This window comes from Kryptolebias marmoratus, linkage group LG15, assembly GCF_001649575.2.
Source record: "Kryptolebias marmoratus isolate JLee-2015 linkage group LG15, ASM164957v2, whole genome shotgun sequence".
Classification (NCBI taxonomy): Eukaryota; Metazoa; Chordata; class Actinopteri; order Cyprinodontiformes; family Rivulidae; genus Kryptolebias; species Kryptolebias marmoratus.
Window position 1 is genome coordinate 20,008,638 of NC_051444.1, and position 12,497 is coordinate 20,021,134.

Sequence of the window (12,497 nt, forward strand, 5' to 3'; positions counted from 1 at the left end):
CTCTGAACTGCTGTTCGGCGCATAAACGCAAACAACAGTCAGGACCCATCCCCCCACACGTAGGCGGAGGGAGGCTACCCTCTCGTTCACCGGGGTAAACCCCAACGTACAAGCACCAAGATGGGGGGCAACAAGTATGCCCACTCCTGCTCGACGCCTCTCACCGTGGGCAATTCCAGAGTGAAAGAGTGTCCAACCCCTCTCAAGGAGACTTTGCTTTAGAATTTGCTAAAACAATTTATTCTTCTTAAAGCCCATTCTGACATATAAAGTTACTATTGACACATGGCTAAAATTCACCTTTGCGTCATGATTTTTTGTTTTTACCCCTTGTGTTGTCTTGCGGGTCAAACATAACCCGCTACTATGTTTAGCTGTAGAAAAAAATACCTTAAACTATATTTTTACAACTTGAAATTGACTTTTCCTAAAAAGACCACATCATTAGAAAAACTGATACTTTGTTTTTGTTTATGTTTCCATGTGGGCTGTACACCACTAGGGTCCAGGGATTGTCTTATGGGTAATTTTTGACCCGTGAATTATAAAAGCATTTAAACACCAGGAAAAAGACCAAAAGGCCACATACAAACTTTCTCTAATACACACACACACACACACACCTGAACATTATCCACTTGCTGAGTGTGTGGATCTGATCGCCTTTAAAAGAAATTTTGAAATTAGGATGACTCTAAAGTTTGAGAAATATTTACTGCTTTGTTTACTGCCATCTGACACCATGATGGCACTTGAGGATGGAAAGAGTTTTCCCAGAAAATCAAAGTAAGTGAAGTTGCCTGGATTGTCAGATCATGGACGTTTCCCAGGATGGAAATTATCTCTGCACCCTCACATTTCAACTCCTATTGTGGTCATTTTAGTTTTAGTGAAGCAGAATGCATTTCTATCTAAAAAAATCAACAAAGGTTGTTGTGTTTTATTATGTCATGCCAGTACAGTGAAGGTCATGAAACCTTCAAAAAGCAGTTTTTTGTTTTGTGTAGCAAATGCCTGTAAGTAAAGGAAAAATAGAATAAACAATCTTACAGTACACATACTGTAAAGTACAATCAGAAGAAACATTCAACAAACACTGATGAATACTCACATGTTGATCCGCTGTCTTGATCCGCCGAGCTGATCACCGAACGACTCCATGCGTGATTTGACAATGAGTGATTTCATTCTCCCGTCTGTGGCTCCTTCCTGCTGCAGCTCAGCTGTGCTGCGTCCGAACCACCGAAAATCATCATCAGACCAACAGTAGGAGCTCTGAATGGCCTCTTTTCTCCCTCACTTTGAGGAGGAGGTAACTTCTCATCGAGTCTGTCCCGTGAGCGCTCTCCTGCAGGATCTCGCGCACCGCTGCTTTCTGGCGCAGTCAGCATTTGTGTGTGTGTGTGCAAGGGTTAAGTTTCCTTTTGATCTCAAAATTAGAACTTTAATTGTGACACACAAAAACATCAACTTTTGCAAAGAACTACATAACACTAATGCATTTATTTTGTTTAATCACTGAAAGATTTAAGAAAGATAAGTTAAAATTAAATATTTGCTAGAGTGTGTAGCCACAAACTGTTTTATTATTACACTAAACGTGATCATATTAAAGAGGAAGACCAAGTTAAACACTCCCACTGTGGTCACCATCTTCACTGTGAAAACAAGTGCAGACAGTTTAAGAAGCATATTTCATCATATTTTGGTCCCAGAAATCCTATAAATCTTAACAGTACTAACATTAAAAAAAATGTCTTTACACATTCTTTAAACGGACTAAGAGAGATTTGAAAACTTTGGTGGGCAAACATTATAATCATCAGGATAATTGAAAACCGGGGCACCCCCCTGGAGCCAGGCCTTGTGGTGGGGAGCGCCTGGTGGTCGAGCCTTGGCTTCTGGGGCTCGGCCGGGCCAAGTAAAAGAAACAGGATTCCACCTCCACATGGGCCCACGACCTGCGAAAAGGACCGTCAAGGTCGGGTACCATGCAGACTTTTATCTCCATAGATACACACGGTTAGCTGACTAAGGTTAATGCTGCCTCTTGTACCAAAACACCATCTCTATTTTTCTGTGATACAACAAACCTGTGTGCCTTTGGGGTAATGAGAGCATTGATTTAAACCATTATAAAAATTAAACAAAATCTGCAAACATATTTCCTGGGTAAAACTCCCAGGGTGGCATTGTTAGTTTTATCTGCTTAAAGATTTTTGTAATTCATTCTGCTCCTCCTTTCTGCTACTGTCATGGTTCCATCTCAAGACTACAATGAGCTCAGTTTGTTAGCTCTACTGTAGAGCATAACAAAAAGAATAAAACATTTTCTGTTTCTGCTCAACACACATACGATGTTTGATTCTCATCTTAGGCTGATGTGTCTAACAAAACAAACTAGGTTTTCTACAACACAATAATATTCCTAGTTTACATATGGGTAATATCAGATACTATTTTCACTTAATTTTAGAATAAAGATCAAATCTATGCATTACACACATTATTCAGTGATACCAACTTTACAATAAAATAAAGTAAATTAAATTAAAGTTACTTTTGCACTTTTTGTTTAAATATGTGAGGTGATCTTGATTTATTCTTTAAGTTTAGAAACTTTCTTGTCATGCACACAGGCCAAATAGCCTGGCATCTGAGTCTGTCACAGCCGTCTGCAATACAAAATACACTTAGTTTAAACTTTGTTCAAAACAAATATTTGGCAAATACTTTCTCATCTATATTCAGTGAATATTCTTCCCTATAATTTGTTTCAGCTCTGATGCACAGTCCTAAACTTAAAACTGCAACAAAACTGGACATCAGAAATAATGTTTTAATTCCCATCTGGAGAACTTTATCAGTTAAAAACCAAAGAGTGTAGAGTTACAAGCTTTTAACTGTTTTTACTGTTTGTATTAGTACAATAATAATCAACAAGATATAGCTTTTTTTACTCCTTTTTTCTTGTGGCAGTTGGCCAAAAATAAAATAATAATAAAAAAAAAAAACATGAAAGAAGTGTAAGGCTGCTCATCAGGAAAAAGGAGGTGTTTGATTGGCTGTGACTAAAGTATTCATCATCTTGTCCCTGTATTCGTCAGAGATGTCTGAACCTTGATGGTTTGGCAGGAATACATGTACTGATACACCTCTACAGGTAAATAAACAATACATAAAACTAGATTATTCACATTCTTACAGTCAGCACCCATAACTTTGTTTACATTGTTTCTGAGGTTCCAGTGATTGTGTGAGTTGGAACAAAGACGCAGTATGAATGTTTTCTAATTCAATACTCAGCATCTTTGAGAAAGACACAGCTTTCATTTATTACTCATTTATGACCAACTTGAGACAGCATCTCTGAGATGATTTGCAGATCACAGGAACATTGGAGCGATCTTGTTTTAGGTGGGGTAGTCAGAATGTCATCTTGGCCGGTCATTTCTCTGGCTCCCTAAATATGTAGCTCTGCAAACCCCATAATGTCTGATCAACACCTGTTGATGCTCTGATTGCCAAAGACCTTCTGAACACGTTAGCAACTAATGTGGTTCATAATGATACAAAAGACTCAAAGACTATCAGCAGGGGATAATTTATTTAGATAATCATATTTAAGGTTTTATACAGTTCAGACAGTCTTCCAGTTTGTCTCTTCTCTGTTGTTTCAAAAATAAATTTATAGCAGAAGTAAGACAAAATACGACACTCTCTGACAGACATTTTTTATAGATTAGCATGTTTTCATAAAACTGGTAGACATTCTGACTCCAAACGGGTTTCTCTGGGGCACTCTGGCCTCGATTAACAGTTTAATGAGCAATTTTTAGCCTGTACAAAAACACACCAGATTATTTTCAAAGCAACCTTTAAAAAACTGCATTGTTTCATCAATGTGACTGTTAACATTTACACTCATATTAGTGGTACGCCTGCATATATGATACATGCTTGTAAATAAAGACAGCAAGAGCTAAAAACAGATTCCTGACACATCCTTCTGGGAGGGACGCTGGGTGAGTTCAGGTTCTGCTGCTGTGGGTTTGTGTCTGACTGCTCTGCTTGGCATCTGAGTCTTTGGTTTTTTTCAGAGACAACATGAAGTAAATGAAGATAAAGAATCCTGTAAATGACAAAGGAGAAATGTGAGTAAAGCTTTCGTGTTAGTTTACAGGAGATGATAATGCAAACCATGCACATACCACTGATATAAGCCTAACTGTGTCCTATCAGAGAACAACCACCCAGTCTGCTCATTCTCCTCTGACCTCTGACATGAACAAGGTGTTGTCATCCACACAACTGCTGCTCACCAAATATTATTCTCTCTTTTTTGGACCATTCTCTCTTTAAATACCAAAAATGGTTGTTTGTAAAACACCCAGTAGATCAGCAGGTTCTGAAGTACTCAAACCAACCTGTCTGACACCTACCATCATGTCACATTCAGAGTCACTTAAGTCCCTTTTCTTCCCCATTCTGATGCACAGGTTGAACTTCAGAAAGTCCTCTTCACCACACCTACATTCCTAAAGGCACTGAGTTGCTGCAATGTCATTGGCTGGTGTACCTACTAAAGTGGTCAGCAAGTGTTTCTGTATCTGCCAGAACTGTCATACAGTGTATAATTATGTCATTCAGGAATGTGATGCAAGACCCACATGTTTGCTTGTCCAGATTGCACATTATTTCAGTCTTTAATCTCTTTTTGACCATATCAAAAAAGCAACCAATGTCAAATAGAGAAAATTTGTCAATGAGGGCTGTTGCTTCCAGGACAGTACATTTTTTTCTTTTCTGAAAATTGTTGCAATCTTCTTTGCTTGATTTGCCAAAAGCTTATTAGTCATTTTATAATTATTTACCCATATGAAAGGTTTGAAACAAACCTGAGGTGACATTATTAATCAGCTTCAAGAGTTCTGAATTTCTGTAGGTTACATAATGTGAGCCTCAGATTGTCAGAGGCAAACTTTTGTTGAGACCTTCTCATGTTTAAAATGGTAGACAGACAGACAGACAGACAGACAGACAGACAGACAGACAGCCATCCAGACAGACAGCCATCCAGCCAGATAGATAGATAGATAGATAGATAGATAGATAGATAGATAGATAGATAGATAGATAGATAGATAGATAGATAGATAGATAGATAGATAGATAGATAGATAGATAGATAGATAGATAGATAGATAGATAGATAGATAGATAGATAGATAGATAGATAGATAGATTGCTTTAATGTGGCTCAAAGACATGTAAAATCAGAGCACTAGAATGAAATTTCCTTGCAGCTGGTGAAGATATAAAAAGAGAGGGTTGATCTTGCCCACACTGTTGGCTTTCTTTACCAGAGAGCCCATATTTGTTGTCCTGGTTATGTGTTTGTTACAAGCACTCAAAAAAACTTCATGCTCTCTTCCCCTCCACTGCTGAGTTGTTGATATACAGCAGAGTGTATCTAGCCTGCTTCTTCCTGAAATCAACAATGATCTCCTTTGTTTTGTTGACATTCAGGAAAAGGTTGTTTGCGGTGCAACAGTTCACCAGCTGTTCCAATTCCTCTCTGTCCTCTCTTGATCTGGATGAGGCCACTACTGTTGTATCTTTAGCATATTTGATGATATGGTTGATGGAGGACCTGGTGACAAAGTCATGGTCATAAAAGTGAAGAGCAGCAGACTCAGGATACATCGCTAAAGAGAGCTGGTGCTCAGGAAAGGGAGGAGTGAGGACATGTTCTTCCCTACATGTACAAACTGGGTGAGACCAGAAAAAAATCCCAAATCCAGTTGCATAGTGTGGTGCTGAAACTTAGTGGTGCCAGTTTGTTTTCCAGATGCTAGGGGATTATTGTGCTGAAAGTTGAACTAAAATCAGCAAACATCATCTGCACACAGATGTTTCTCTCCTCCAGGTATTGAAGACTCAGAGGTAGTGCACAGGAAATGTTATCCTGTGTGGAGTGGTTTGGGTGATAATCTAACTAGCATGAATTAAATCCAGAGGGTAGCTTGGAAACCACGTGCTGCTTTAAAAGCCTCTCAAAGCACTTATTATTAGAGTATGTGCAATGGGATATTAGTCGTTCAGGAATTTTTTATGTACATAACATACATTTTTACATGTTACATTTTTCCCAAACAATTTAATGTCAGTTTTATTTGTAAAATTATCACAGCACAAAAAAGGTGAATTAATTGTAAAAGGCTGTACAGACCTTGCAGCGAGTTCAGAATGCTGAAGGCGTAGAGTCCAGGAGTGGTCAGGGGGCCAAAGGAGAATAAAGCCAGACCCCAGGTGACACCAAGCAGAACCATCAATGACAGCAGGGTAAAGATTTCTCTCTTGACTGCATTACGCTCACTGTGTCCAACCTGACTCAACAAATAAGTGCAAAGTGGTTACAGTTTTGTACCCAATTGGTATGAAAAGTCAGCAGCTGAGAACAAAATGGTAATGGTTAGATACAAAATGACAACTGCTGCATACAGTGAGGGTATAATTAGGACAAGTTACAATTTGATAAGCACCAGTAAAAAATTACCTTTTTGGTGGAGCGGGCAGCCACAAACTGTCTCACTATTACACCAAACATGATCACATTAAAAAGGAACACCAAGCTAAACACTCCCTCTGTGGTCACCATCTTCACTGTGTCATTGGTTAGATAGCAGCTACACAGAAAAGAAGCACAGACAACAACTGAACATCAAACAGGTTCAGGTGGTTGAATTTATTTCCAGAGTCAAAAACATTTCTCTGAGAGTAAGAAAAAATATTTTAAGTCCTACCAAATATCATTTATTGCTTATTTCTACTTTTTGTTTATTGCCTCTGTTGAAACATTCTATTGTTCCCAGACCCAAAAGTTTGTTGAAATGTATTGTTGTTAACTAAAAGTTAATTCTTACTCAAAATTTTACTTGTTTAAACATTTGTTTGTGTCTTCTCCTTACATTGCAGAGCCACTAGGGTTAGACACATCCAGAGGGACATGACCATAATAATCTGTGTCTATTATCACCACCACTGACACAATGACTGCAGGAACACCTGAAACACAAGAACTGGTTCATTAATTTAATGATGCAGTCATTTATTGTCCATGCTCAGATGATGCCACTCACCCCATCCCACCACGCTGAGTTTCAGCAGGTATCTCCTGATGTAGATGTTGAAGACTTTGACCAACAGAAGATAGAGATGAAAACCCTCCAAGGCCATCCAGCTGAAGGTGGCCAACAAGGAGTAATGAAGACCAAGAGCCATGTAAAAACAAAACTCAGTGGAGGACATCGCTGCCACTGCCTCACTAGGGAGGAAGTGAAGGTTGAGGAGGATCAGAGCCACTGAGAGGCTGATGTGGATCTTCTTAGAATCCTCTTTTCTGAGTTCTCTGCAGGTAGAAAATGGGAGCTGTTAGTGACTTCTGAGCAGATTTCATGTTTGATTTGTGCTACAAGAAATCAATATCACAGAAACTGGAAGGTGATAAGAGCTGTCGCCTCCCAGCAAAAAAATGTTTCAGGATTGCCTCCTGGCCTGGGACCTTTCTGGGTGGAGTTTGTATGTTCTCCATGTGCTCATGTGGATTTACTCCGGCTACTCCAGGTTTCCTCCCACAGACCAAAAACATGAATATTAGGTTAACTGGAAACTCTAAATTGTCCCTAGGTGTGTGTGAGAGTGTTAATGGTTGTTTGTCTATGTGTCCCTATAATGGACTTGCGACCTGTCCAGAGTGTCCCACGCCTCAATGACTGCTGGAGATAGGCTCCAGTTCCCTGTGACCCAGAATAGAGAAGCGGGTAAAAGAAAATGTATGGATGGTTGGAAGGTGATAGCAGGAATGGGAGACTCCAGAGAAATAAATGACATTATTGTTGTTGCTTAAACTAAAAACAAAAAGACACAGGCATAAAAAAACATTGGGAGGCAAGGGCAGATGCAGACACAGGCAAAAAAGAAATTGTGTGAAAGGAAACAAATTATAAAAGAGAAATGAATAAATAAAAGTTGTGCTGAATGGGATGTGATCCACCACAGACAAGTATTTTACCTTTTAGTGATGAAGATGAGAACAGTGATGACCAGAGCAAACAGAGAAATACTGCAGCCAATGATACTAATGTACGACAGAATCTTCTGGTGTACAGATGAGAGGGTTTCCTCAGACACAGACACCTGTAGAGAAAATAACCTTTCACATTTTGGTGCAGTACAGTTCTTAGAGTTTTGTTATTTTCTAATGCAGTCAAGTTTTGGATTTGAAGACTAAAACTGTCTTGAGAAAGTAGGTACACTTTGACATTAAGTGCTTTTGTAATTATTTTGCATACGTAGAATTATATTTAGTTGAGGCTTATTGCTTGTTCCTTTTTACTTTTCAACAATAAATGACCTTTCTCTATTACAAGTCTTACAAGTCTTAAGCGTTTATGTTTAAATAACATAACATACATGCTGGCATATGGCTGCATATGAAATGAGTAAAAATACAATAAAATAACAATTACAATTAAAAGGTTACATTCTTTGAAGGGATGCATATTGCCTGCAGCCTTGCATGACAAAGTTTTAAACAAAGATGTTGAGCAACACTCAGATCTGTGTTAGGGATGACAGTCAGCTACTACTGCATCAGATGTTATCTTAATTATAATAATAACTGTGTTATTGCTATTTTTGTTTGATAATGTTTATTAGCTGTGACAGCCATCTTGAATTGAAATGATACTAGACATTAATCAGTTGTAAATGTACATCCAATGAATATTTTCTGAAAGTTTCATTAAATTTGTTTATTGGTTCATGAGCTTTTCTTGCTATTAGACAGAAACAGGCAGTTACATGATTGCTGTATTTATGTCAGAGTTACTGACTTTGTTATGTTTCTGGTTTTTAGTTCACTTGTAATAAAGTCATTCCTACCAGGAGTACACCAAAGTATGTGAGATGGTCACAGGAACAGGTGATTTCATTCTGATCAGGGTCCCACAGGGTCAGACAGCCATCGCTCTTAAATTCTGGTAAGTCAGACAGATCCACACATGATGCTGTATGGACTACATCAACTTATCACAAGACCACAATGAACCCAATGTGTCATCTTTATAACAACATTTATAATTCTGTTTGAGGTCACTTCTCAAGACAGATGTGCTGTTTGACACTCACCACTGGCTAAGTACACACACTGGGGTTCCTGGGTTTTCTGTGGCACAAAAACATTGAACATTGAAATGATTCTCACTTACTTTTAGAAGACAAAAATATCAAACGTTCTTATGTTTTTCATTTAATGACAACAGAAAAATACATAAACTATTACATAAAATGCTACAAAGGTTACAATTTTATGATTTTTTTAAAGCTATTTTAGTTACATTTATGCTTGCAGTGATATTTATGGTGATGTTGACACGATCCTGAAGTCCTGAAATATTCTTGCCGCGCACACTCAGACCAATTAATGTGCCTTCATACAGTTTATCTGAATGGATCAAAGCAGACTGTAAAACAAAATACAATCAGTCAGATAGTTAAGTTTAACCAAGACAATTATTGACAATCAGTCATTTGCTCACTATTGTACAGTACCATTATGACATAAAAATAAATAAATAAATAAAATAACCAAACATCCAATTACATCCATATTTTTATCTGCTCACTGAAAAGTTGTTTACAGAATAAATGATGTAACTATGCTATTATCTGATAAAGTAGTATATTACACAATAATGTTGTACTGGTATTATGGCTTATAATGATTATGTGGCATTGCTGTTGTATAAAAAGGTTTATCTTTATCATTTTTGGTACAAATACTTTCAAAGAACTAAATGTAAACTGATTTATATTTTTTATTTGACTGTAGACTACAATATTGAATATTAGGACTCCCTTATTAGGACCAATTCTTCACACTTCATATAACATTTGACTTAATAAGATTTACACAACTACTAATTATCTAACCTAACTATTTACTGCAACTATTTAATATGCAATATTAAATTGTTGTCTGGTTATTACAAATACTTTTAATTATGATATCTCGAAATATGGCTTGATATTTTAAAATGAGACAGCTTTCAATATGGATGGATGGATGGATGGAGGTTCTAATAACTATAAGACCAATATTGTTTAAGTGGATTATAGTGTTTTAATATTCCTGCAGACTGAACTTTACAGAGAAACTTTGAGCTCCCAAAACTGCATTAAACTGAATAACAGAGTTAAACCAGGTTACAGCTGACCTGAGAAGAATGTAGAACTTGTGCTCATTAGTTCTGTGAGGAACATTTGGGTTCTGACTCCTGTGTAAAGTGTCTAACCTCATTTGGAAGGTGAATCTTGGAGAACACAATTTTGTCATCCTGTTCAACGTTCAACTCTGTCGGCAGATGAACTTTAACTTTTCTGTCAGGCACGTCTGTATTAAACTTCACCTACACCAGCGTCAGAAATAAACAAATTTTAAAAAATTGCATAAAAAAATAAAATAAAATGATGTAAACCATATCACACTTCCCAAAGACTTGTCTGTATCTTAAATCAAAAATGCGACTTTGACAAAAGGGACAGCTTTTCTGTTTCAATACTTCTTCCAGTCAGCTTCTCAGCAGGAAAAAATGCCAAAATATAAAAAGCAGTAACTGAAAAACTAAGTCCACCCTCGCTGGCTTAAGTTTGCAAAGCTGAATCTGAATGAAGGACAAGATTTATAGATTATTATCCTTTGAAGATATATGACCAAATTAGAACAGTTTACCCATAATGCACAGCACAATGTCTAATAAAAAACAAACACAACATATCATCACAAACACCTCATACCAACTGTCAAGTATGGTGGTGGAGGAATGATGATTTGGGCTTGTTTTACAGCCACCAGACGTGGGAACCTTCCTGTTATAGAGTTGACCATGAGTTCCTCTGTAAACTAAAATATTCTGGAGTCAAATCAGAAGCCAGCTGAAGCTTGGACCTAACTATGATCCCACACGCAGCAGCAAATCTACAAAGAATGGCTGAAAATGTAAAAAAATCCACTTGTTGCATTAGTCCAGTTATTGTCCAGAGCTCAACTTTATTAAAATGCTGTGGTGGGACTTAAAGAGAACTGTGCAGAAACCAACGACCACAAGCCTCAATCAACTGGAGCACTGTTGTAAAGACTGGGCCACAAACATATGAGAGACTGATGAAGTCATACAGAAAAGGAAAACTTTAAGTTAGTGTTGCTGAAGGTGTTTCCACAAGCTGCTGAATCATGAGGGGAACTTAGTTTTTCCACACACAACTTTTCCATTTTGGCTCTTATGTATACAAACAGATGAGAACTTCCAGCCAATCAGGATGAAGAAACCTGATTGGGTAAATAAAAAGATTCAGCTTATTAGATATGTTACCTCTGAGTCACTGGCATAAATGTAAAGACCATTGAAAACACCAGGAGGGTTAAAAACGGCAGCCACAATCCATGCATCAAAAAAGAATGTTGCCTTATTCTCCAAAATATATTCCAGGAGATCTTCTGTAGCCTTTAGAATACCTGTTGAGTTTGGTATTTATTCACATAAATACAAAAATGATGTACAATACAAGTGGAAAAATCTTGAAATAATATTTTACTTAAAATAAAAAACCTCTCAAAGTGCAGCTCAATATACAATTTTCTCTTACCTTCAGAACAACTTACCACAAGTATTGTTATAACATTGACTACCAGAACTGCCACACTCACGCTCACCTGAAAGATATAAGACAATAATGACCACCACATACATAAAACAGAGAGACAAACTCTCTGTTTGTCTCTCATTTTGTGATGAACTACAAAGTTCATCACAAAATGAACTACAGAGTTCATTTTGTGATGTGATTGACTCTCAGCTACAAAGCCACCAATTAAAAACAGAATATTTGTTTCACTTAGTTTTGGCCATTTTAATGTTTTCTATGGGCAGTTGGCTGTGGTGCCCATCTTGAATTGTATTGGATCCAAAAAATTATCAAACAAAAATACATCCAATAATTATTTCCTGAACATTTAAGTAAATCTGTCTGTCTGTCTGTGGATCATGAGACATTTTGCCAACAAACGTTTGCACCCACATACGGGCATAAACAAAGACAAAAATATTATCACCGAAATGAAAAAAAAAAAAAAAAACTCACAATTTTTAGATATGGACAGATAATTATGAAGTAAGATGTTCATCATAAGGTTATAGTTATATAACTATAAAGTCAAAATATTGTCTGCTAACTAATCATACTCAAAGCATTTCTTTAAAATAAAACTATAAATAAAAAATGTTCAGCTCTTCACTATTAGGTGATTAGTTCATCTCTAACAAAACATTTTTTTATGTAGATGTATTTGTTGATGTACTTGTTGTATATATATATATATATATATATATATATATATATATATATATATATATATATATATATATATATATATA

General features: G+C 36.9%; 2 protein-coding genes across 7 annotated transcripts in view; both read right to left on the reverse strand.

Moving 5' to 3' along the window:
• Positions 1-11,410, reverse strand: part of LOC108241593 (adhesion G-protein coupled receptor G2-like) — a 25,577-nt gene extending 14,167 nt beyond the window's left edge. Inside the window, exon 1 of the mRNA XM_037980047.1 lies at positions 10,473-11,410. The gene's annotated coding sequence lies outside the window, so the exon portion shown is untranslated. The remainder of the gene's footprint in view (positions 1-10,472) is intronic.
• Positions 3,589-12,497, reverse strand: part of LOC108228615 (adhesion G-protein coupled receptor G2-like) — a 16,512-nt gene continuing 7,603 nt past the window's right edge. For all 6 annotated transcript variants that reach the window (XM_037980044.1, XM_037980042.1, XM_037980045.1 and 3 more), the window contains 12 exons: positions 11,726-11,776; positions 11,436-11,578; positions 10,359-10,472; positions 9,402-9,527; positions 9,193-9,229; positions 8,947-9,041; positions 8,075-8,199; positions 7,143-7,411; positions 6,972-7,068; positions 6,560-6,689; positions 6,233-6,389; positions 3,589-4,132 (listed from right to left, as the gene is read on the reverse strand). In XM_037980044.1, the coding sequence (XP_037835972.1) occupies positions 4,032-4,132; positions 6,233-6,389; positions 6,560-6,689; positions 6,972-7,068; positions 7,143-7,411; positions 8,075-8,199; positions 8,947-9,041; positions 9,193-9,229; positions 9,402-9,527; positions 10,359-10,472; positions 11,436-11,578; positions 11,726-11,776 (1,445 nt within the window). In that variant the 3' untranslated portion in view covers positions 3,589-4,031. The remainder of the gene's footprint in view (positions 4,133-6,232; positions 6,390-6,559; positions 6,690-6,971; positions 7,069-7,142; positions 7,412-8,074; positions 8,200-8,946; positions 9,042-9,192; positions 9,230-9,401; positions 9,528-10,358; positions 10,473-11,435; positions 11,579-11,725; positions 11,777-12,497) is intronic.